Raw genomic sequence first — 27730 nt, 5'->3', positions numbered from 1 at the left:
GTGAGATATTCCTAGACATATCGAAAAGTGATTTATTCAAATTTTCTGCATTCATTACACTGGTCTTTCCCTAGTTACTGTTGGAACACATGCAGTTCTGTATATTAGTGTGATATGAATGTACACTCCAAGCTGCTGAAAGCCTTGTTGAATGTTGACCATTTTCACTGAGTTTTTAAATGCATCTTATTCACCTCATGTCAGGGTACAACCAACCTAGAGAGTACTGTCACCAAGTAGCCTATAATGTTGACAACTAATAAAAAAAAACCCAAACAAACTAAAAAGCAAGCTGTGAATGCAAACAGATGAGATGTATCAGCATATGACGGGTGTGTTAGTGGTCCAGATCCATTTGATTGATTCCCATGTTTCTTGGCTATCACAGGTTCCCCTGCGGTCGCTGGATCGGCCGCAACGTGGACGACGGCAGCCTGGAGCGGCTACTGGTGGCCGAGTTCATCCCGCCGGTCATCGACTACGAGGGGGACCACTTCTGGGGGTCGAACACCACGCCGCGCCGCACCCACACCCGACGCTCCAGCACCAGTGCTGCCAGCAGCTCCCCCTCGCCTCCCCCCAGGGTGCCCCAGAAGCTGGACCAGAACGCCATCCAGGAGCTCCTGACCGATGCTGTCAACAACATCGTCAAACACTTCTACAAACCCGAGAAGGAGGTGAGGCAAACACCATCAAATAGCTTAAAGGGATGGTATAGTTTTGGATGCGATGGCCAACTTCAGGTTTCCCCCATTTTTTTTCTTTAGATAATGAGTAACAGCTTATGACATATGAAAAAGCATACAACTCAACGAGGAATTCCAAGTTTATTTAATGAAAATTAGTGTTTAAATGGCTGCTAATAAAAGGTGGGACACACCTTTTATTAGGATTGCTTTGTTTTACTTTGTTTTTAGATATTTCAGCCATTTCAAAACTGATTTGCAGAAAATAAACTTTGAATTCCTGTTCAAATTGTATCCTCTTTGATATTTCATAAGCGGTTTTGTAATTTCCTTGCAAATTTCCCCTTCTTTGTGGGACTTCTGGATGAAACATTTTACTTCCAACATACCATATTTTCTGTTGCTCCTGGGATGAAACTTTGTGACTGGTTTTGACTAAGAAACCAGGCATATAGTACATGTTCATATGCATCATACCAATCTGGTACTAAGACAGGTATGGACTCTTTGCAAACACATGACAAATTACCATTCTACTTGTACATGCATCAGGACAAGCCATCAATATTCAGACCATAATATTTTGATGTAAATACACATCATTTCTCTGAAGGCATATGCCTGATGCTTCACTTAAAACCTGACACTGTTACTCAAGTGTTGTTTTTAGTTTGTTTATTTTTTTCTTCCATCTAGACAAGTGTATACTTAGTCAAATTCACAAAATTCTTCCGTCGAGATGTCTTTTTCAGATTACCCTACATCGACGAGTATGTATGTCCATGATTTCTTTTGTCATGGCTACTACTAAACACTGATCAATTCAGTACTTATTTACATTGATGTAGGGCGATTTGTTAATCAGTTGTGATTAAAAAAAAGAAGTGTTTACTTGTTTATAACTTTAGGAATCAGATTAACCCTGGACAGAATGGAATATGTTCGATAGATTACAAATATGTTTTTGTTTTCATGCTAGTATAGCAGAGCATGCAAGTATTCACTTTGGGAAATATTCTGCCTGTACAATATTTTTAAATATGATTAAACTTAGGATCCATATGTTGGATTTGCATTGTCATGTCATTTTTTTAAGTATTCCAATTCTTATTTCTCTTGCCATCTTCATACAAAATGTAGTCCACCTTTAGATGGTGTGTTAAAGAATGTACATGTATTCCCCACAAATGACAGCCACAGATATGCCTGATTGGATTGCTATGAGGCAATGTGAATGATGACATAACACTGACTCTTTTCACTCATTGCCCACAGCGAGGCCAACTGACCGTCCTACTGTGTGGAGAGAAGGGACTGGTCAAGTGCATGGAGCTGGTCCTGCAGTACGGCTTCCGCTCGGCCCGCCTCTTCCGCAACAACTTCTTCGTCTGGGACTTCCTGGGTAGGATGCTGCTCCTCAAATTTCATTTTGTCTCAGTTCAGAATCTACGTATACGTATGACAACTGATGGGCTGATTTTTCTTTAACACGCATTTTCCCATAGACACCTGCCCGAGTTTACTCTGGACTAGTCTTTAATGGGTTAAGGGGTAACAAATCACTTGGTCATAAGACTGCTGCTTCTGCCAAGCAGTCATCTTTTTTGCTGTTGTTGTCACAACAGTAGTGCTAATACTGTACATTGCATACAGAATTACATAAAAATTATATGAATATTACATAGTCAACCTTGCCTAAGTCGAATCTATTTGGACTGAAGAAATAGCTTGGCTTAGAGAAAATTTGACTTATGAGGGGTTAAAATCAATAGAATATAAAGTGAAAAGGACTTGAAAAGACCTTTGACTTAGGCGATTATTCGACTTATGTGAGGTCGACTTAAGCAAGGTTGACTGTATGAGGAAATAGTGAAAATCATGCGATTAAGTTAGATATACAAATTGACACTTACCAGAACGATTTTGATGCATTATTTATCATGTTATCAACTGAAATATGATGTAGAAAAGATGTATCGATGTCATTCATCCTCATTGTGTACAAAAATGAACTCATAATTTTCACTATTGTGGTGCATTTTTGAATAAGCATTCATGGTATATTCCTGTAATATGAATTAGTGTAAATGTGTTTTATATCTTTCTAAATCCACTTGTTGTACATGGCAAAGTCGTTCCAAGCACTTGAAGCATCGATCACCCTTCGTATTGTCTCTCCACCCAAATACAGAGAAAGTGGCACGGTATCTAGACAGCCTAGACCAGGACGAGGAGGGGAGATTCAGCTCGAGACAAGAGAAACGGGCGCGGCGCACCTTCTGTCGCACCCTGCACCAGATCAACACCTACGCCCAGACAGTGGGGAAGGATGGCAAGTTCCAGCTCCTCGTCTGCCTTGGTGTCAGGTGAGAACATTGACCACCTCTCATTCTCTGATAAAGATGTCCATGCTGATGAATGAAGACACTACTACCACTTTTAATTCTGCTACTCCCACTTCTCTTACTAGCGATATGGCAATGATGTAGCAGAGTCGGTGGTGTGTTTGCCTCACAATCCAATTGCTCGGGTTTGATTCCCGGTGAGTCTAGCTGAGCAATGTTGTGTGTAGTCATGCCATCCCCTTTTGCAAGAGGCAAAAACACTCTGTCCTTGAGATAGGACAATAGAGGTCTTGTGTGCTGGAAATCATGACAAATGCAAGTAGAATACCTCACTTCATTCATTATCGCAAAGAGTAGGGTTCTAACCTGGTGAAGTGATCCAACCACATACCCCAGGCAGGAAAACTAGTGAATGATGCCAACCCCTCGTGGTTTGACCAAGGTGACCCAGACACAGTGTGCCATACAAAGAAGAAGAAAACTAATGATAATAATGACATGATTATGATGATGATGATATTTATATTGATTTCATTTGACACAAGTCCTCGCCAAGCACAGACTGTCAAAGTGTCCTTTCACGGAGTTGTTGCTAGTTCACAATCACTAATACGTTTTCAAATGCATTTTTGCAGATGAGAAAATGTTACCAAGAAATGACACCTTCTCCCCCCCCCTTTTCTCTTTCTCTCTTGCTCCCATCCTCCTCACCCACCTCCCCCTACTCCTCCCCATCTCATTCCTTCTCCCCTTTCCACTCCCCTCCTCTTTCCCCCCTACAGGGACCACCTTCTCCACCAGTGGCTGCCAGTCCTTGCGGAGACGCCGGTGACGAGCAACATGTACGACGAGTGCTCCTTCTTCCACAGCCAGCCCAACTTAGACTTCCTCTGCAGCCTGCTCATGCAGCTAGATGAATTCAACATCTTGCTGGAGGCATCCGTCACCAAGGGCATCGAGTTATGATAGCGACCACCGACGGAAGGGCCTCGCACCTCGTGAAGCCCTTGAAGGACACACGATGCAGACTCAGACACACACACTAAATGTGAACCGACACGTACAGCATACACTCACAGTCACAGTAATGTGGGGACTCGTTAGTTTTTTTCAGGATGGGAATTCAAGGGCATTATGATGTCAAATGTAAGGAAGGACCTCTAACGTGAATGCTCATCCTTCAAAATACATGCAGACAGACTCACTGACAAACTGACACATATACCCCCACAATGCATATATGCATTCACAAAGATACGGACCTTACAGTATTCCAGGAGGGAATTCTGTTTTCGAAAATAGCCAAATTTTTCCAATCAGTCCAGCCCATACTCCTTGTTACCATCATGATTATGTAATAATGCATTTGTTGCAAATATAATTCTAGCTTTTATGCTACCACCATAAGGAGATCAAAACTACTTTTGCGCCATCATGAGCCACAATTAAGGAAAATGTGATCAAAGTGTGGATGCAAGAAATGGTGAAATTTCAAATATTTCGGAGACCCCCAATTGTTTTACAGGTTAGAAGAAATCAAATGTGTCTGTGATTTTGGGGGTTTGTTGTTGTTGTTGTGACAGAAACATGGCTAGGATATTCAGAGAATGGAGCCCTGCTTTCTGTGCAAGAAGGAACAGCAATGAACAAAGAAAGGAGAAAAAAGTTGCTCCCATAAGACTGATAAATGATGGTTTGTGAATTTGTCTAAAACTGACAACTATTCAACGATTCAGATGCGAGAGCTGTAAGACACGGAGTCTGAAGTCGTACGGAGTGATGATCGTTGCTGGCGTTGTACATGAACTTTTCTTGCAAGCTTTCACTCTCTGTGTTGTAGCAGAAGCAGTGAAATCTCCTGTAGTATGGGTATCAGGGATCGTGTGTTAACTCTGAATCTCATAGCATTATATACAATGTGTACACACACACACACACAAATATATATATATATACCTATATATTTCCATACGATTGCCTTTGTAATTCTATTTTGGCATCTTTCACATTAGTGTGAAGCGCTGCCAATTCAATATAGGGTGTTTTTGTACAGACATTAAAGAAAAAAAAATTGAAAAAAAGACAGAAAATAACATGCAGCGTAATACCACTCAGGAAGACAAGCAAATTTCTAGTCAACTTTTTCCACATTTACGGCTCGATTTTTATACACAACTCTTTCAGTTTAGATTTTTCTGACAGAGAGAGAAAATGAGCAGATTATTCATATTCTTTACATGAATGTCAAAACAGAGATGACTAGTTTTAGACAGATGTGCATTTTTTCATACCTTGTACATATAAATACACACACTTGTAGATAATGTGTTGTACTCTGTGCGGAAACTTTTGACTTGTGTCGGAAAGGAGCACATGAAATACTCTTCCTTCATGCGTTTAGGAAGGCCGGTGACCAAATTGTCAAAATGGCTACAGAGCTTGGCGTTCATGGCTGTTTGTGATTGCTTTGTTGATATCAAAAGAGAATAAGAGAGAGTGAGAGAGAGAGAAGGAGTGAATGGGATAAAGTGGAAGAGTGCGAGAGAAGAAATAAGTAATGGAGAAAAATCAATGCTACTTCATGTTTTGTGGCCAACAACAATATCTTGTACCAGTAACTGGTCAACAAATCACACACGCAGTATTTTAGACTTCACAGATTGTTCATTGCCCTGTCTGACTGTCGTTGTATGTCATATATCTCCATGCCGAATTGCAGTGAATTAGCAGCGAATGACTGGATAGCTGTGTTGATAACATGTAGTATTTAATACGAGTGTATTACTGTGTACACTTTTGGGCTGTGTGGCTTTTACTTCACGCATGTCTTAGAGCCGCCAATTTTATGAGCCTAAACAATGATCAGCTACAAAATTCATGTCTGTGATTTCAAATTTTGTAAGAGAAAATTTGAGTTTGTTTGTTTGTTTTTTGTTTTGTAAAAAAAAAAAGAACTTGAACTGTTCAAATTGCAAGATGTATTGATTTATCGCTGTATGTCTGCAAAGTTCTGTTGAATAGGCTATAATCTATCCATTGCAAAATCCTGCTGAAATGGATGAAAACTTCAAAAAAACAGAAAGAAAAATATTGTGTGCATACCAAACCTGTAGAAGTAGTAACGATTATTGCAATTGAGTGTGTTACTATCAACATTCTGTTCTTGTAATGTTGCATTGACTTTTGCTGATTTTATCAAATTTCATCCATGTCTTTATTTAATGTGTTGTGTTGGAAGGGAACCCATTTGTTGGGTATTTCCTTGGTTTCCACACCATCCAAGTTATTGCCCGTCAAAAGAAAAAGAACTTCTTGCCAGCTATTTATGATTTTACACAAATACATTTTAGTTTTTGTGATGTACAGATGTAGGGGAGAGAAGAACTGAAGACTAAGATATTGTTTTCCCTTCATAGAGCTGTGTTGTTTTGTAGACAAGACCTCAAATTTGCCGAATAGAATTGCCTCGTTGTCACTACATGATTGTGCTAATTTGATTCGCTGCGAATAATGTCCGAAATATTTACATGACAGAAATATATGACCCTCAAGGAAGCAGTAGCAGATTGTTGCATCAGTATTAATAGGCAAATGTGGTAGCCACGAATCACTGATATTTTCTGTCTGATAATGCATTGCTGTAAACCAACCAGTAATGAGAAATTGCCACTGACTTTTGCTGATAACTTATCACAGTTAATACAGGGAGCAGGGACTTCCTACTCGTTACTTCTCAGCAGATATTCTAAAATAAGATGGATAGTGTTAAAGATCATGATATACTAGTCAAAGATGCAGCCAGCATATCCATAGAATACCAAAGTGTGATGGCATAGCTATTCATCACCATGGAAACTGGTTCTGAACTGGTTCTGAACAACCTCACCTGGCCCAAGTGTGTATATGCACACCTGATTCCAACCCAAGCCATATCAAAAGACCTTGATACCATCACTTTGGTCCTTAACTTTGTCCAGCAAATAAATTGTGGTGATTCTTTTTTTTTTTTTTGGGGGGGGGGGGGGGGGGGCTGGGGGAGGGGGGGGGGGAGGAGTTCTGGAGGTATATTTCTTCTTTTTTTTTTTAATATAGATACATGTATATGTATTTAGTGGCTAGTCTATTTTCAGGCCTCCTTGGGAACTCTTGCCCTTGCCACTTGAATGGCATCAGTCACTTAAAGGGGTCCGCAGAGAGCTCAGTTTTAAAGATATGGTCATGATAATTGGTTATTTTCAAAGCACCTTTCTAGATTAAAAAGCAGCTTATGTCTCTGCACAACATTACCGTCCATGTGAGTTCATCGAAAGTTGCTTATTATTTAGTTCCATCATGTACCACAAATTGCAGTGAAAGATTTGCCATAGCAAAAAACGATGGGTTTTCAGATATGGCCACACTATTAAGTATACTTCACCCTCCCAAGATGTTTTGTTGCTTATTTTGTCTAGTGTGATACAGATTTTTATTCTCTCTCATTAATATAATGCAGTGTATTCTATGTTACTCCCAAAGCATTTATTTTCCTATGTTTTAGTTTATGCTTGTGTTTGTGAAAGCCTGCTTTGACAGAAGTGTGTGGCACGAATCAGTCGCAGACGTACGTTATTGAAGAGCTATTGACATATTTCATCCATTAAATAGATGACACATTTTAGTGCTGCCCATACGTGGCCAAGGCATTTCTTCGACTTGTGTTGAATTGGTTTGATGTTCTTGTGTTCTATGGTAGAAATGTGGCATTTCTCTTTTTGTTGTATAAACATGTTCATCTATCTTACGGTCGGTCTGTATGAAATTCAGAATCGGAAGCTTGATTTTTTTCACTGGTACTGTAACCCAAAAGTCTTGACTTTTGCTCATATTGACTTGAAGTGTTTTCCCCTCTGTTAATGGGAATGGGCTCTTTCACCACTGTCATGGGTTCAAAGGCATCAAGATTTGATCATTTCATTTGAATAATGGCTCTGCTTGTACAACACAGTATGAAAATTGGTTGTTTTGACACAGCAGTGGCTGTCTTGAAAATCAAAGGGAAGCTGCTGAAAAAATACTTCCATGGATATTGCCCCAGAACCGTCTCACGATTCGCAATGTGCAGGTTCTCTTTATGTAGTTCGCAAGAACAAGTATTGATAAAACCTTAAGATGTTATGGAATTGAGTCGTAAATGTCACATCTTTTTCTGGGCCAGAGCTGTTGCATCCATGAAGAGTGGATTCGCCGTTCAGGCGATATACATGATTTTCTGAAGGCAGTCATATTTTTTTTTTCATCTCAGAGATGATTTCGGGCCAACAGACCACCAGAGGGTGAACTGCAAAGCAATACTTGTTGGTCCCCAAACCAACCACTGCCAAAGGGTGGAGGAAAGAAGAAGGAAATCGAGTGTAGTAGTGGGCAGAATCTTGTTCAGAAGATTTGAGAAGGCATCTGTGTTTTCCTTGTATCACAGTAGCTTGGGAAGACTTTGAAATCATGGTCAGTGTTTGTATTGTTGGAATTTTCAATGAAATGTGCAAGAATGGGTAAACGGAAAAAAAAAAATCAAAAAGAAAAGAAAGAATGATGGAAAAGTGATCTCTTGTAAGTTGACTCCAAACAGGTGTTCCTCTCTTCGAAAGTATGCTGACGATTTATCACAAGTTTACAAAATCAGGTGTTTTGTAAGAACTTTTTACAAAAAACAGAAAAAGCGAGTAGTCACTCAGCCAATTTTTGATGGGTTTTATTCACCTACCGACATCATGTATTATAAACTGTTTGATACCACACTGAGACAGAGGCAAAGAAAAAGAGATTTATATTAAAAGTGCCAAAACAAAAGAAAGAAGACCCAGTCTGTGTGATTTATTTGTGTTCATGTCCTGGCTAAGAATCCATGTAGAAATATATTGTACATGTACATGTACGTAGCTCACATTCCATATTTGTCATTTAAAGGACAAGTTCACCTTCATTAACTAAGGATTGAGAGAATGTAGCAATATTAGTAGAACACATCATTGAAAGTTTGAGGAAAATCGGACAATCCGTTCAAAAGTTATGAATTTTTGAAGTTTTTGTGCAGTCACCGCTGGATGAGAAGACTACTGCAGTGTATGATGTCACATGCGTACAACAATATAAGGAAAATATAAAGAGAATTTCACAAAATTTCATCTTTTGAAAAAAGTACACATTCCCTTGACTCGTTACTGACATATGTTATGGGTAATATTATTCCCATTGCCTTTAGAAAGAGGCAAGTCAAGTGCTCTTTTATTATGCCAAAAAAGTGAAAATATGTTGAATTTTCTTTACATTTTCTTTATACTCTTGTACTCATATGACATCACGAGCCTTAGTAGTCTCCCCATCCAGCGGTTCCAACACAAAAATTTTAAAAATTCGTAACTTTTGCATTGATCATCCAATTTTCCTCAAACTTTCACTGATGTGTTCTACTAATATTGCTGCATTCTCTCAATCCTTATGTTTATGAGTGTGAACTTGTCCTTTAAAGCCAAAACGTTGTAGCTCTTGTAGGCTTGCAGAACTGTCAATTTTTGCTCTAATCTGTACACTTATGTTTAAAAGAAAAAGGTGTGAAAGAATGCCATTAGGTTACTGTTGGGTGACAGAAATAAGAAATATCAACTAAAAAGGTTCACCAGATATACACATATACTATGTTTCAGAGCTTACTTGATAATGGTTGCTACGAAAAGTTTAACATTCAATAACATGGATTACAATATACAAAGTACATACATATATATATATCTGGCCATAGCGGTATCCATCGCTCGCGAGAGTGAATGCATACCGTTTGTCCTGCGTGCAATTCAATACTACTGCTTGGCCACGATTTGATCATCATGAACCAGCAGCATTCTACACACCATATTGCCTGAGCCCGGGAGGGCACTTGCAGAATAAAAGTGGGTAAACCAACTTTTATTTCATACTCTTTGATCTCAAAATACTACAAAACATCTTGATACATTATCCTGGCAAGTTTCTTGGTAGATCATTCCAATACAATAGCAAGCAAATTCCAGATGGTGGAAGAAGGATGTTAAGGTCCCGCGGAGTACTAGCAATTACCAAGACAGACAGTGGTTAATGATACATAGATCTACTTTCCTTTCTTTTTAAGATTTAAGATATAATTACAATCAATTGTAAAATGTCCAATTGGATCTTTAAAAGATTTTAAATCTAAGAGAAGATTTACTTTAAATCTTACATTGATGCTAAGAACAAAGTGCTCCAATTTTTCAGTAACTGTTTTTCATCTTTCGTATCTTTTTTTTTTTTTGGGGGGGGGGGGGATGCAACCTTCTTGTATACCTGAATTGGGCACAAATGTTAATTCTTATCATGGCATGCTGACCATTATAACTATAAAAAGTTTCATCATAATTATGACATTGATGACGGTAGGTACAACTACAACATATACATTTCTGTTCACGTGAACTAGCTGAGAAAAAGCATATAAGTTGTATACCTCAAGAATATGATGGGATATGTGCGAATATGAGTGTATGTGTGTGTGTGTGTATACATTCTGTTGAGCAAACAAAAACTATGACAGAAGACTGTATACGAATAATGAATTTCATAAGTGCAATGGACAAAATATTTAATGAGAAAGATGAAATAATCAATTCAACTTGGCTGCACCTCATTGAATGGATCAATAATTTCATCTTTCACTGAATGAAATATTCTGTCCTTTGCACAAATGAATCATCATTTGTTTTATATAACACCTAAAAATAGATCCTTGTCATTTCCCATTTTATGAATTTAGAAACAAGAGAGAAGGGATTTACATTTTGGTGTGCATCACTGGTTGCATGCACACTGTAAACGCAAGCATTTTAAGTATGTAGTGTGCCAGGCTATTACATAATACTCACAGTAAGATGGGACAAATGATCAATATCAAACAACCAATCAAACGACAAGGATCTATCAAGGAATTATATAAAATATTTGCTACCACTCATACAATGTACAATTGTATTACTCCACACAACTTCGATTCTTCCTTTCCATATATTTTATTTGAAAGAACAGACAACATATACATATATAAATAACATCACATGTACATGTCAATGTATAGATTACATAAGGCATCTTTGGATTTACTATATGTTTCATTTTTATTCTCCTTTACCATGAAATACATATATACATACGTATATATAATCTGCAGAAAAATTGTACCGAAAATACTTTATACCTGTACATCTCTATCACATTTTTTTTCCCCCACAAAAAGGTCTTCCTTATAATTACACATGTGATCCTGGATGGCTTTAACATTTTAATTACTGTTCGTTTGTTTCTTAAGAATCATGTTTTCCATCACCGAAAATATGTTTTCAATGTGTTTGCAAACAAATGAGAGCTACCTGGTACGTAGGATGTGATGGGTGTATTTGCCCTATTATTTACTGGCACCTCTTTGAACAACTTGTTTCTTAGAGAACTACAGGCAGGTTATTATGAAGTTCCACATTCTGGACAACTACATGTACCTTGGATAGATCACTAACCGTGTCTATAATGGGGTAACAGGAATCAGTATGAAGTGCAAATCACTGAGTAATTATGACGATCATTAATAAAAGAGAGAGAAAAACTACAAAATCCTCCCAAGATGAGAAGGGGATGGTAGGAAAAGGAGATTTCTACATGCTGTTGCACGCACACTGCAAATTAATTCCTCTCTTTCTTGAGCAAGTCAGTGTGATAAGCAAAGCACATCCTCTGTGAAATGTTTGGTAATAGGGTCATCTGTAAGTTAACAGTTGTCAAACTGCAGAGGTGAGTCTGGGAGGCGCATTGGTATGTAATAAATGTATCTCTGTCTTATTTGTGCTTGGCATGCTCTTCTAACTATTAGGCAGTCAGTTTAATGAATAGTTGCATGCTATGTTTCTGGTATGGGGTGCATCATTGATAGGCACATTTATTCACAATATCACTCTTTAAAAGCACATTAAAAAAAATTCTACGCTGGAATGCCGTTTGCAAAAGACTTGTATTCGGGGAAAAAATGACACAACTACCCTAAAAGGTAAAAGTGCAGTCCTTTGTGGGATAAGTGCTTTCAAGTCATTTTGTACATAGAAATTACATCTTTGCAGTATTTTCTTTTTATGTAGTATAACTGTCGCAATTTTAATACAGATGGCAGCGATCTTTGTATTCTAGAGAGATAAAAAGATGGTGTACTGATATGGTACTAGCGTAAGAGAACACATGTTGACATATATGTCAACTTCTGTGATGTGTGTAATCTGTTTGTGTTTTTGTGTGGGTGTGGGTGTGGGTGTGTTTGTTTGTGTGTTGGGAACAGGGGTGTCTTGCACAGAAGTATGCCCCATTGAATGCATATTGTTCTATACAAACCACAACATCCAAATGTAGAATAGTGGTCATTCTGCTACATAATTTGAGATGGTTGGAAGACATGAAACATATCACAAAAGGTGAAAAAGTCAATTCTGCAAAAATGCTAAAATCATTGGAAAAAGAGCAAGAATTCTTTGCTTAATTTAGGATATAGTATTCTGCAAACACCATATGCAAACAAAATTGAACAAAGCATTTCATCAAATTCAAACTGTAGTGCAATACCTGCATCAAGCCAAATCAGGCCGCATAATAAGGTGCACATTGCGGTACAGTGTATGTTGTACAAAAATCTCAATGTACATATTATACATACACATGTAGTTGCTCAAAAGGCTTATTGGTCTCTTCACTTCACATGAACTATTTGGGGGAAAAGACAATACAAAAGTGAAATGTGATGAGGGAGACATGTACTACCCCACATTGAGAGATTTGCAGAAGAGAGTATGTGTAGAAAAAAACCCACCCCCAACCTTCAAGGACATTCATTGCATCCTACACCATTCTGCAAAGACAAGTACTGGTGCTCTTCTTCCTTTTTCTCGAAACCTTTTCCACCAGAGATACATAGTGTATGTATACACAGCCTGCACATGGGTCCGCACTTACTGTATGTTCAATCCATCAAAATTCAAGCTCGTAGTACATGCTCAAGCCCCATTTTTGCCATCAGCCTGAAATGTCTCTATTCCGTGTTCTGGGTAATAACTGAAATATGAGATTGTTCAGAACAAGTTTCCATGGCGATGAATGGCTATGACATCACACTATGGTACTCTTATAATCTGCATTTCTCAACCTTTTTCAACCGAAGGCCCGCTTTGGCTCCTACAAATTATTTCAAGGCTCATAGTTAGGTAGATCAAATACTAACCTTTTTTATCATATTTCGATTGACATAGCAGCCCACCTGTGAGAGCTGTGTGGACCACCCGGTTGACAAGCAGGGCTCTACAGCACCCTGTGATCTTCATACAGAGTACCAACATTGACAAAACTCTGAAAAGTATTGAATGACACAGATTGGTTTGTATTTGCTAAGGCATAGACTACACTTTATGAAATTGCATAATATCACCTCACAGGCTATACATCATTGATAATCGATATAGCCAACCCACACAATAACAAAATGCATATTGAACAATGCAATAATAAAAAAAAAAAGACTATCACATCACATCCAGATCAGAAGTAGTACTAGATAACTGTCATAGAATAGGAAATATATTATATACTTTTTTTTCTTCTTTATCATCCTGCCATGCACAGCATGGAAATCAATGCAAAAAGGAGTAAGTAAATTTGACCTTAGTGAAAACAAAGTTCATTCATCCTACTTGTAACAATATTGCTTGCTCACTTCTTTCTAATACTCACAATCACAGGTAAACATGTACATCACTATATACAGTTAACATTGCAAAAAAAAAGAGGTGTACAATTACTATGCTCATACAGTCACAGGTAGACCCAGCGGACAAAAATACACGAGAACATGTCATTTGCGCCCCCCCCCCCCATTTGCTTGTATTGTTTCCATTTTTTCTTCTTACAACAGAAACGAACATATTCATGAACAGCTGGAGGACCTGAGGTATGAAGTGAAAAAGCTTATGAAAAGAATTCACCACTGACACAACACAAGGAAAATGATGAACTCCTACCACCTGCAAAAAACTGTTGGCACTGACTGGACAGGTTATCTGCATGTAGAAAAGTGTGTGCTGGATCTGAATTCTGAACCTCACTTGAATCATTCCATGTTCTCACTTGTAACTCACTTTATTTCACTGTAATTTTGCAACTCACAGAGTGAACAAATTCATTACACTCAGAAACACAGAGATACGCAAATTCAATAGACAAATTCCATTTTGTTTTAAATAAGAATGCTTGCTGTGCTGTGAAAATTAGCGAGGTTGATGTACTTTTTGGTGGGGGTAGAAAATTTACATAAATGTCATCAGTCCATATCTACCAATGCTGGATACACAGAATGTACATACACATACAAAGTGCAAGGCTAAATAAACTTGTAGAAAAATATACATAGAATCCGGAACACTAGCGGAATAATCTTAATGAAATTTGCATGACTATAAAGTCTACAATTTCTGCACCTTTTCTTGAACCAAGATACATATAAAGACAGACACCAAATTGTCAGTTTGAGTTTTGCATACTTTCTATGCATACATGCAAATGCAAGAGTTGATATTTACACCTATATTGTACCTCTTAATTGTACCACTTTGCATTTTCCAATTATACAGTAGATAGATATATTCCATTCATAGGATATCAATAATGATATATTCATATTGCTATAAAATAAAGCGGTGAACTGGAACACTGTATGTACAAGACAGCACCCAGGACAGACATTTGAAAGTTTCACAGACACAGTCAAGAAGGCTGTCAGGATGAGGCAAATTAGAGCTGAAGGACATCTTTTACCTTCCATTTGTGGTCTGTGTGATACAGTACATCCTTTGACTCCTGTGGATTATCTATCACTGTACATTTTTGCCAAGAGCTCTGTTACAGTAATTGATGCACCATGACCATTTACACATATGTATCAAAGAAGAATTCTCCACAACCACCCCTCAAAACACAAGGCACAAAGTTTCAAGGACAGCACAAAAGGCAAATTCAATTGAATGTGGCTCAAGTTCTGATGGCAAATGTTCATTAAGATCTGAGTCCTCCATTCACCCCTGAGATAATGTATTTGTACAAAGCCTTTTGTCAATATCAGCTGAAGAACAATCTATCACACTGAAATGGCTTCTGAAATTTCATAGAGAAGTTGGTTACAACAAGTGGTTACGCACACGTCCTCAACTTGATAAGTTGCCTATAAAGCTCCACAACACACATACATCATGTAACTCTATAACATAGCACCTTTCATCACAAAATGCATCTTCACCCTTCTCTCTTCCATACTGACACCAATTTTGTTTTTCTATTTATCTGCCTCAATCAGTGGAAATTCCATGCGTGCCTGCTGCCATTGGATATTTATGCCCCCTCTGTTTTTGTTTTTGACGTACAATTATATTCCTGACTGGCTTACACAACTCTTCGTTTTCACACAAGCAGGTACATGTACAGAGTTTGTTGACGTCTCAAGGAATTTGTGACAATTTCTCCTCTCTAGAGAGAGAGAAAGAGAGAAAGACAGGGAGAAAAAAAAATGCTTGCTTCCTAGGGCAGCTCTTGTAGTTCCACAATTTCTGAGTTCTGGCATAGAGGGAGTAGTGAAGCCACAGATAAAATGGAATCAAGATTGTCCACCTGCAGTGTTCTGGTTGTCATGTTCCTTGCTATCACAGCATCCCTTTGTATCTGCACTACCTTCACGGCAGCAGCCCCTTGGTTGACGACTACTGCTTTCTCCATGAATGGACGCATCAACCATATCACCTACTTGTGCACGTGAGGGTTCAACATTAATGGCAAAGCATCATTTGTCATTCATTTCACACTACTGTTATTCCATGAATGTTGAGAGCAGGGCAGGAAATCACGTTGGTACCAGAGTGGCCAAGTCTCTGGGAAGGTCTGTCCTCGTCATCATTCATTGCATTGATCCAACTGCACTCATCACAAGCAGGGCAGTCATTCTTGCCTTCAGCTTCTAGAATTCTCATTCACATGGACATACATGTAGTCAAGAATCTGGGTCTGAACCAGCAGACCAGGAAAAGAATTCTTCAAATCAGATACTTTGATTCCTTCCCTCTCCACCTCCCTTGTGCAGATGACAGGACAACTGAGATATCTATCTTCAGACATGAGTTCAGTGCAACATGAGCAGTATTGTAATGTGCAAATGAAGTGGGGCAGTAGGAAATTCAGGAGGACTTCTAATTGATACCATCAATCTAAGAGTCTCAAAGAACCTCCGCAGTGCATCTTTTTTCTTTTTCAATCACAACATGGAAGATGTTTGTCAAATGATCAGCATCGGTGTCAAATGGAGCTTTATGTCAAAATGTCATGTAGGAAAGAGGATCACGTAAACACACACACAAGCACCAAAGCAATGTCTCTGTCTTTCCTGCAGAAAAAAACATGACATGTGTTGAGTCCAGCAGCGCGGGGGCAGAGTTGTCGATGTGGGCTACGTCGGAGGTGGCAGGGGGTTGGAGAGACCCGTGTAGGGGGCCAGAATGGTCTTGAAGGACTCCCAGAGGTCGGACCGGATAATCAGTCCTCCCTGGCAGCGCTCAACGGGCAGCAGCGTCCACACGATGCTAATCAGGGCCAGGAGGAAGAGGGCTCCGGTGAGGAACAGACGCCCCAAGCGGCTGGCCTGGGACCAGGGGATGTTCCTGGAGTATTGCTGCAGCCACCTGATGACGGGTTGCTTGTCACTGTCAACGGCAAAAGAAACAAATAAAGATATTATCCTTTGCAAGACATGTTTTCTGTATGTGATGTCACTGATATTACACTCTCTGAAAATAATATGACATAATATGCCTCTGCTAGTGACACACGTTTGGTTTATCTTGTAAAGAGAGCAAAACGTAGCACCAAACCTATTCATTGGTTGTGAGAAAAGACACATGAAAGGAGGCTTGGCAGCTCTCTGGGTACGATACTGACAGAACAAAGTCACTTAATAGGAAGCACTCTAGAGTATGTCATTCCTAAATCAGGAAGACATTTGCTTTCTCTTGTCGGGACCAAAAGAAAAAAGAAAAGAAATATGTTTTAAGGAGCCTCAAGCAGAATCTGGGAAACTGGATGGTTCTCTAGATATGGTTTGGCAATAATATGAGACAGATGGATGATGCCTCTACACAAGGGCTTTATAAACCCAGCCTGAATCCAGTGCTGACCTCTTTTTCAGAGTGTCCTCTTCCTCCTCATCATCCGCCGCCTCCATGATCTCTTCCAGGTTCTCACACAGCACCCTCTGTTGTTCCCGCAGGTCACTCAGCTCTTGAGAAATCTGCGACCGTACCCCTTGCTCAAACCTGATGGATAAATGATCAGAAGAACATGTATCAAATAACACACAATCATAAAATGGAACAAAGTGCAGAAAGAGAAAAATCTAACAAAACAAAAGCTACACAGCATTGGCAGAATCTCATTTCATTAGAACATTCATGGACTCACTTTTCAAACATGGGTGAATTTGACAAGAGGTTTTTAAGTGCACAAGACAGTTAAAGATTGGCCCTGAATCCATACAAAATGTTTGCTTAAGATTAACCTGATAAATCTACATTTTAAAAAAAATCCAAAGAATATCAACAGAATCCATGTGACAGGCATGGCTTATCCCTGAGCATATTTTTGCCCACCCAAAAAACTTTGGCAATGTCGTAAGATTTGATAAATACACTTTGTAGGTGGGCCAAAAATTATCATGAGACAGCACTTTGCCCTTACCCTTCTTGGAAGATTTCCATTTCTTGCTTGCTCTTCTCCTGGGGCACCACTGGTTCCCCTTCAGGGCTGCTTGCTGGCTCAGGAGTCATGGGGGAGGGGCAGGGAGATGCCGAGCCTGTGGGGCTGGGGACGGGAGACTTGCTGAAGGAGGTTTGAGATTCGCTGGACAGCGACCTCGTCGGAGACATCGGATGTTCGGAAACTCGCAGGGCCGGACTGGACAGAGAGATGCTGGAAGTGAAGATTAAAACAGGACAAAACAACACAAATCATGAGACAACATCTCATAAATCCTGGAAGATGAGAAGAGAAAGAGATTGAAGTATACACATTGTTGGTGACTATGTGCATTAATTCTACCCCCCCCCCAAAAAAAAAAAACAAAAACAAAAACAACAACAACAACAACAAACAATAGCAAACAAGCATTCAGAGCTATATAGGTCAATTGCAAGGCTCCCACATCATTCTGGGTTTTTTTATACAAATGCCCTTTTTGTCATGAAAATCAAATTCATTACATGAGGTAACATAAACTGTCAGAATTGGCAGTAATTCAAGAAGAATTCTTTCCATTTCCTCACACATGTACAGTTTGTCAAAAATCCAAGGTTACCTCAACATGCATTTTGGGATTGTTTTACAAAACTGTAAGTGAGAGTGAAACTTGGCAAAACTATCCTTTCCATGCTTGTTTTTTGTAAGTCTTACTTTCAAGGACTGGGTCTTAAAAGAGAAATGCTCATTTATCAAATATTTCCCCCATTCCCCCACACAAATTCCTGGTATCAAGAGTAGCTGGTGTGGTTCGGTGGATATGACCACTGACTATACACCCTGATGTTCCTGGTTTGAAACCCTTGCTGCAGTGGTTGCCCCCCCCCCCCTCCCCCCACGCACACACCCAGCAAGGCACTTTACCATCATTGCATCTTTCTTCTAAGGGGACTCAAGGTCATCTGTCTCATAGCTGCCTGCTTATAAGCATATATTCAGTGCTTCCTTAGCACTCAATCAGCTCAACTCAACTCAACCGGCTCAACTACAATAGAAACTCAACTCAACTCAACTCAACTCAACTCAACTCAATTCAATGCAAAGAGTCTCCCATAATCCTCACCTCAGCTTCTTCTTGGGCTTGTCTGGCATCCCTAGCCTGGGGCTGGTAGTACCTCCCCTGCTGGTCTCGTCCCCCTCCTTCTCCTTGTGGGTGTCCAGAATGCTCCGCCCACCCAGCAGACCTGGCCCCATGGAGCTCCTGTCCATAATGGCAGCATTGGCCAATGAGGCGAAGCGGCCACGCCCATCCTGTGCAACACACAAGAAAAAAAAAAAGAAACAATGCATTACATAAACCCACAGATTCCATGTCAATAACTGAGTAAGGGCAAAATGACACAACTAATAGCAATACTTGACATTACTGCATTAATGTGCATAAAAAAAGAAACCACAGCCACAAAGGTTTTGCCTTCCATCATGAACGTCATTCATATTCTTTCTCATAGGCTGGTTTACTTGATATGAAAAAGGACGCCCATGAATATTTTTTTTTTTCTTAGAAAAGTGAACAACAAATTTTCAATTCATCTGTGCAATCAAGTGCATTGCTGGACAAAAAAGTTTATTTTGCATGCATTAATTGTTGCTATGCTGGACAAACATCTGGGAAGTTTTTTTGTGGTCCGATGAATATGTGTACAATTTGAATACTACCTTTTGTAGTACATTGTATGTTGGTAGATTGGCCTATCTTATGACAATGTGAGGGCAAAAAAGAAAAAAAAAGAAAAACATAAGGAGACAAAGAAAATATAAGAAACAGAAAGAGATTATCAAGTGCTGTTACTGCTAATTTCTAAGACCCTTTGACTTATTGCATTCTGCCCAATGAGCTGGATTTTATAATTATTCAAAACAGTACCCAGCTGTAATTATGAAAGCTCACTTGTACACATGTAGGAGAGTTTAAGGTTTGGAGGGAGTCTGGCTTAATCACCTAAAGTGTATGGACTTGTTAAACATCATATCAAGTGTTCCCAGAAAACAAAAACAAAAGGAAACACAGATAACCACTCACACACACACAAACACACAAACACACAAACAAATAGAGAGAAAATGTGCCCATACACATAAATAACAAACAAACAAATGAACAAACCAACCTTAGAGAGCACTTTACAGTTTCTTTCAAGAACAGAGGGTGCTCTATATAATCGAATGTATATAAGCTAGCTGTAAGGTACACAGAGCAGAGACTTTATTGAGGCTGATATCGCAGTCCAGTCAGAAATGTTGGGTCTTACTGATTCTGTTGTGTCTCTCATAAGGATATAGATTGCCTTATTTATTTTCATTGTACTTGAACAGAATTTGATGTGATTATGGGCCACTGAAAAATAGGATACCCTGGGAGTGCTCCATAACACTGCATTACCATAACAACACTGTTCACATGAAGACAAGACACAGAACAAACGCAACACAAAGACAACACAAACAAAATAACACATATAAACACATCCATAAAGTCACTGGTTCACATACCCTAAACATCTCAAATGAAAAATAAAATGCATTTTTGCCATGCAGACAAAAAGATAGGCCTATGGTAATTTCTTGCTAGGGAAAAGTAAAATCTGAATACAGCAAACATGCCATTTTTACATATTCTGCAGCAAAGGTGGAATGATCTCACAAACAAGCAAGAGTAAACATACTACACAATAGAAACGAATGAGTGCACAACACAAACAATGAAAAAGGACAAGGACCTCCACAAATCCACACAATGGCACTAGGTACACAGTATTACCCTAATAACTGTGTGTACCACAAAACAAACAGTAGACGTGACATTAGGTTTACAATAATGCACAATGATTCATCATGTACATATAATGAACATGACTTTATGAGATAAAAATTATAGCAGATTGTGCAATACAGTTGTCAAGCAAGGGGGAAAAAAAATAAAACCACACAATCATGCAGCACTCAAGCAACCAGCAAAGTACATCTGTAGAGAGAGCAGAGTAACAAGGGCTTCAGTTTAAGCTCATTGCATTGCAAAACTACTATACTGTAGTTGGGTGTACTCAAAATTACACAGGAACATGTGTCTAAACACTGTGTCTACCATCTTGTCTATTCAAAAAGAAGAACAAAATCAAGTTTAGGAGATCTTGAAGAGCAAGAAGCAAGTCACTATACTGCAATACCGTTAATCTTCACTATCGTTAACTCAATTAAAGTATACAGTGTATGTACACTGGGACAGGTATACAACTACAAAAATTCACATGAACGAAACTCTTGAATTTCTTTGCAGGTCACCTCATGTTATTCATATCACGACCCTTAAAAAGGGTAAAAATATTATATGGCTCCAGCATGATTGAACATCCTTGTCATTTCATAACATTTCTGTGATCAAGATATATTGCAAGCACATCACAAATGCATAATAGGAGGGAAACTGAATGTCAAGGGTAAATATATGCATGTACATATGTATGTGTAGTAATAGAGTATGTGTCTGTATAACGTGTACACATTGCTTTATACAGAACCCTGTTATTTCTTATGAAGTGATTATTTGCAATGGAATGAATGCAAATCAGGAATATTCACAATGTATATTTTGTACATAATACTGGAAGGGAGGGATCAGCCAAGGCCTCCTGCATGGCGTGTGAAATGGGATTACACTTGCATAATAGGATGACAAAAAGCAATGGCTTGGACTATTAAAGCGGGAACTGGGTTTCCTCCTTTGTTTGTATCATATTATGAGATAATTAACACAAAAAGCCGAACGAGTGCCAGAACGGCGAGATGCTGATCACATTGCCATTGTGTGTAGTACTGTGATGACAGGAATAGTAAGATGAAAAAAGTGTATTATTTCTCTGACTGCATAGACAAAGACTTGCCCCTGATAAGGCCATGTCAAAATTGATTATCTTTTAAAATTGGACAAAGTACCATGTAAGGAGAAGATACCAGTGTCAATTCAGCAGGCAATGTTCAATTGCCAGTATGATTAGAACTTCATCAAAAAGGAAGGAATCTATAAATATGACTGATCTCCCACATTTCTTTTTCTGAGCACAAAATCACTTTGAAGGAGAGCATATCAAACCCGCTATTTTAGTTGTCACAAAGTTCATCATGTTGAAATATGAGTGCTGATGCTTAAAAAGACACGATGTGTCATATTTGTACTCAAGAGGCAACAATATTTTCTGACATTTTACTAACAGTCATGGACTACTGTTCGTCAAAAGTATGTCATTTCTATAGGTACCCCCCTGTGAGACTTGGTGATGCATGCTTCATCCTCAAAACTTACTCTTTTTCCTGGATCAACAAAATCACCGAGACTTGTTCTTGAGTACATTACCAACCCCGTAAATTACAAGTGTTGTATAAGGATATTGAGACAGAAAAATATCTGTGGGTGTAAAATGTATGCAACATGCATACTGTAAGTAATGCAGAAACATTACTTGCTTTAAAAATGTGAAACGGTATAACACCTGCCATCATGATAAATTCAGCTGGATGGTTTGAGTATGGCAAACTATCACTTAAATGCAATGACTCGATCACTTTTTAATACAGCAGAACGTGATAATACACTTGTTACTACACTTTGGAGGAACCATAAGGTCGCCCACATTTTCAGACGTTAAGAATTCAGGGGTAACCAGGTTCAAGTGATAAGTTCCTATGTACAGTGAATTCTCGAACATAAACCAATAACAACTAACATATTTCCACATGAAAGAGAAAAGACCAGTCTAAGATTTTGGAAGCCAAACATGCATTAATTAGCACATTTAACAATAGATAAACCACCACTGTGCAAACTTTGGCAATGTGCTGTACACAAAAATACAGGAGAAAATTAGGTAATCAGAAATATACTGCACTGTCATATCGCTTGATAGCTTGAAATGATAGCTCATGCAGTTACGGTCATACACGATGTACTACGTCTGAGCAGGGAAGTCCATGTAGTGCACAGCAAAAGCTGGTGAACGGGTGAAATCATAATAAAAAAAGTATATGTGTACGGGAGGGAGGAATACTTGACTGTATTCCTTGGAATGTACAAAATGTGCAAAAGTACAGGTATTATTCTTCAATCTTACCTTTCTCATGAACTGAAGTGACTTTGTACCAATTGCAACAGGCACACTCAGTGCCCGATTGTGATTTGTGGCATGTGTCTATATCATTGCCAACAAAGGGACAAATAAAATATAACAAATAAAACAATGATTCTCCAACGTAATTGAATGTAATATAACATAGCATAAAGGTGTACATCAGTGAGCATATGTACCTATCCTTCCTTCCTTCATTCTCTTAATGTTTGATTTCCACCCATGCCTTTCATCTGTGTTTATGGTCCACTTTGTTTGTGTAATGCTTCTTTTTTTCCTCCATATCGAGCACCGTTGAATTCACCTTGCGCTCTTATAAAATGTACATACTGATATTACTGTTCATGATTAATCCTAGGAAATTTTCATTTTTCTTCCTCTCGAGTGATGAAAAAAAAATCCTGAAAACATGGAAGACAAAAAAAATAAATAAATAAAAAACTGAAAGCCACAGACTACTTACCATCTATATATACTGTAGTTCAATAACATATCTTTACATGTACAAGTGTACAATGTATATCACTGGCTTTTTGGGTAGTGTAAAGAATAAAGGTGTAAATGGACTCATTTATCACTGTTCAAGAATAAAAATGTCAACTCTGGTGATGTTTCCTCGTTTCAAAACACTGATGACCTATAAATGAATTCCTGTTTTCCCCAAACTAGTGTCACTCTGATCAAAGAGTATGGTATCACATGCTGTGGAATAGCCTGTGTATCATACAGCACAGAGTAGAGAGAATGCAAGGTATCAAGCTAGCCCACCAGGATATGCATGTATGGTTACACACTGAAATCTCCATAGCATAAGGAGTGAGATACAGTCTGAAATAGATAATCAAGGAAGCCTATCGATCCAGTTGGCAATGTAACAGGAAATGTGAAACACAGAAACCCGACCAAATTTTTGACGGACAATATCGCTACACCACTTGACAAGGAAGGCCTGTGATAAACACTTATTTGGGTTTTTTTTTTTTTTGCAGCTAAGCTGCTTCCATAACATCTATGGTACAAGAAATCAGTAAAACATGATTTTTTTTTTTTTGGTTCTTTTCTTTAGATTTAAAAAGGACTAGGCTAAATATGAGTCCCGATCTGATAACACCTTTGCCCTTGTCCGCTGCATGTACAATGTATTCAAATACCCATAACTTCAGCTGAAAACCAGTACCTTGTCTCACACCACCACCGACAGAAATCCAGCACACTCTGATGACAATAAAACTTGGCATCTTTATGTGCAAGATTGAAGATTGGCATTTGATTTTGGACAGAAGCCTTTGTTCTATGAAACAATGTGCCTGTTTTATTTTTATGTGTATTTTGTTCCTTTGTGCTGAGTGAATGGGAATTCTGCTTTAACCAGTAGTATATGCATTACAGTTTATGCACTGACAGACAAAGCAGCCTTACAATTTGATCTTGACTTATGACCTATGACCTGTGATCAATCAACAAAGTTTTTGGCAACCATTATGTGCCTTTGTCCTTGAATCACTGTAAAGCCTCCTGCCAGTTATCCCACTACAGACTCAGACCCAGTAAACAAACTGACAGACAAATGACAGACAGAATACTTGCAAATATGATGACCCTTGCAACCTTTGGGTGGGTCATTTGGTTTGGTTTTCAATTATAGGGATACTCTAGTTTGCAGGCACAAACCCTTGTTGGTCGTAAAGGAGTCTGTGCTAAGACTACTACATGCACCACTCCCGCACTGTTCCATAGGCCCTGTGTTGTAGCTTCGGTGCGTGTATTAGTCTTGGTGCATGCAGACTCCTACGACCAACAAGGGTTTGTGCCTGCAAACTAGGGATACTCCCCAGTATTATATTAGGTTCATAGAAGGCTAATCATTGATGAGAGTTTACCCCCTTAAACTATGGTGACAACCCCTTAAACTATGGTGACAAGCGTCCACACAATGCATCTCTAAGATTTATTGCTTCCAAGCAAGAGTCTCACTTAATGATAAAACGACAGAACCGAAAGAAATACATACACGCAACACTAGCAATAAACCAGATAATTTGCGATGATACAGCAGTGTACTGCATATGCATGGCATGCTGTATTTATGATCTGGAGGTTGACCTGGAAGCTAAGGGGGAATGGGTTCACCGAGAAGTCATGCCAACTTATGAGTTTGCTGATTATCGTGTCCATGTGACTCAAACCTTACAAGTGGGGAACCACAATAGCACATGGATAGAGCATAATCCACAAGAAATCTTGTGGTTTTAATCTTTGACTAAATCATAAAGGTGGCTTACTGTTACTTTTTAGAGTGCATCTACACGGGGCTAAACTACATAATAATCCCTGAAGTTTAAAACTTTGAATTCTTAGCAAAAATGTATGAACCTAACTTTATACAGCTTTCATATAATACAGTCAACCTCGCCTAAGGCAAATCCAAAGTGACAGAAGAAAAGCATTAATTTTGACCAACAGGCACACAATAGAATAAACATGTTTACATCCATCGAAGTTCAAATTTTTTCTCCTGTTCAGCCAATTTTTTGGGCTCGGGCAAGGATGATTTGGGCAAGGTTGACTGTAAACTATGAACATGTATGTTGCTGTAATTTCATGGTTGTTGTAAAACACACACAGACAAAAAAAAAAAAAAAAAAAAGGATGAAAAATTTAATCTACCCCCTCAAAAAAAGAAAAAAAAAAGGAGGATCTTACTCTGGGTTTCTATCCGACAAGTGACTGTTTGACAAGAGACAAGAGATGGCCCAAACTCACCGTTTGACCTGATGCATTGCTCCCAAAGCCAAGCACAGCTGCCACGCTGGCTCTTCTTCGACCAGCCTGGGGGAGGGAATGAAACATACAAACAAGTGATTAGTGCTATCATATTTTTTAACACAAAATGCAAGGCAACTCACACATACTGTATCTGCTGATCATGTATTGAAGTGCTGCAGTAAATTATTAGCACATGCAACTCTAATTCCACCCAGTGTAAAAACATGTTCCCTTGAAAAAAAAGTATTGGCAGACATACTTAACCATAATCATACAAGTGTACACTGTACATCAACCAACTATGTGAATATAACAAATGCATTGTTTTGGTTCTAACAAGCAAATCATCTCGTATTTGAACAGAAAGTCTTAACGACTGTGACATGTAAAGTAACTTTTCTAACCCTCAAACACAATCAGCTGGTTTTGGATAATCTCAGGATAGAATTTTAGGCAACACAATGGGCGTGTTCCATCCACTCTCTGTCACATACAGGTAATTAAATGACACATGTGAACAGGGTCATAGGAGTTGAACAAACTGTGCATTGTTGAGTATTACAATACAGCAGCACACTTTCAGTTAAAAGAGATGGATGCAAGTTGGTTGGCTTACCGTAGAAACATATGTTTCGCATCATATTTCTTGATAATCACTTTATTTCAATGTGCGTATTGGGTGTTTGCATGGATTCCAGAGGTTTCTGCTGATAGTGTATAAATTTATGAAATAATATTGTTTGCGGATGAAAGAGCGAGTGGAATGATATTTGCATTCCCGTTTTCTCTATCCTATTTAGTGATAAAATGTATCTTGATTTGTATGATGCACACTGCAACTGCTGTGGGTAATATTTGATAAATATGATATTTATGCATGTAATCCGATATGGCATGTAATGCGCTTTTCAACCAGTGCGCCGCCATGTTGGTGAAAAATAAAATGAAAAAAATAATAATATCTGATCTAACTGGGCCTAAAAAAACAACAACATAGGAGCGAACATGGGCCTCAGGCTGAAAAAGGTTGAGAAGCACAGATCTAAAGGATGGTATATACACATACAATTTGTAAGTCTTACATGACTTCTATACAGAATACCACAGTATTATCATAGTCTGATGACTACCTGTCCTATCGATCACACAATGCATGGGCATTCAGAATTCAATGTTATCTACTGTTTACATTGCAGCCGAGTGGAATCGACCCATGACGGATTTTGTGTACCTTTAGTTTCATGCCAAAACTTTGTGAACTTAGAAACACTTAATTTGCAGTGTATACCTGTAATATCCATCATTGTTAATGTGGATACATGTAGGTGGGGTTTTGTCATTTTTTTTTTTTTGTTACACAAACCCTGCATCTCCATATATTACAAACATGTACTGAACTGCAGAGAACTGAAGTTAAATTTGACAAGCTAAGCATATGACAGATGCTACAGCCCATATATTTAAAAGATTAATCAAAATCTGCAAATTTGCCAGTGAAATTATCAATATTTTTATAAAAAGTGTTATGCATAAGAACCTTCAATAACTATAGCAGCATTGTCATAACTTTTTTCGCTACTTCTTCCCTATCTAGGCATCTCAAAGCACTACAAGTTTGTCTTGCTGTGAACATCTAGCCAAACATATATCATCAATCAACTATAACAGTTCTAGTCGATTCAAGCTTCGACGTAATTGGTAATTGACTGACGCAAGGTAGTTAATAACTGACTCTTCTCATGTTTTGAACTGAGAATCTACTTTGACTAGAAAAGGCAAAATTATGATTTATGCATCTGCAACTTTTGCACAGCTGACTGACTCAGGGTGAGAATAAATGATCAAATGAGTGAAATGACAGACATCTTTTTGATGAGTAAATATGGTACATACTTTTCTCTTAGTTGGATATGTATAG

General features: G+C 38.5%; 2 protein-coding genes across 2 annotated transcripts in view; one reads left to right on the top strand and one right to left on the bottom strand.

Moving 5' to 3' along the window:
- Positions 1-4934, top strand: part of LOC140229035 (DENN domain-containing protein 5B-like) — a 79527-nt gene extending 74593 nt beyond the window's left edge. The window contains exons 17-20 of the mRNA XM_072309296.1: positions 389-677; positions 1962-2088; positions 2878-3052; positions 3814-4934. Of these exons, the coding sequence (XP_072165397.1) occupies positions 389-677; positions 1962-2088; positions 2878-3052; positions 3814-3997 (775 nt within the window). The 3' untranslated portion in view covers positions 3998-4934. The remainder of the gene's footprint in view (positions 1-388; positions 678-1961; positions 2089-2877; positions 3053-3813) is intronic.
- Positions 4935-16352: 11418 nt separating this feature from the next.
- Positions 16353-27730, bottom strand: part of LOC140229034 (uncharacterized) — a 68473-nt gene continuing 57095 nt past the window's right edge. The window contains exons 17-21 of the mRNA XM_072309295.1: positions 25810-25875; positions 18990-19177; positions 17870-18100; positions 17311-17448; positions 16353-16839 (exon numbers count right to left, since the gene is read on the bottom strand). Coding sequence (XP_072165396.1) covers positions 16587-16839; positions 17311-17448; positions 17870-18100; positions 18990-19177; positions 25810-25875 — 876 coding nt within the window. The 3' untranslated portion in view covers positions 16353-16586. The remainder of the gene's footprint in view (positions 16840-17310; positions 17449-17869; positions 18101-18989; positions 19178-25809; positions 25876-27730) is intronic.

The sequence above is a fragment of the Diadema setosum genome, chromosome 5 (assembly GCF_964275005.1).
Source record: "Diadema setosum chromosome 5, eeDiaSeto1, whole genome shotgun sequence".
Taxonomy (NCBI): domain Eukaryota; kingdom Metazoa; phylum Echinodermata; class Echinoidea; order Diadematoida; family Diadematidae; genus Diadema; species Diadema setosum.
This window is presented reverse-complemented; position numbering and strand designations above follow the sequence as displayed.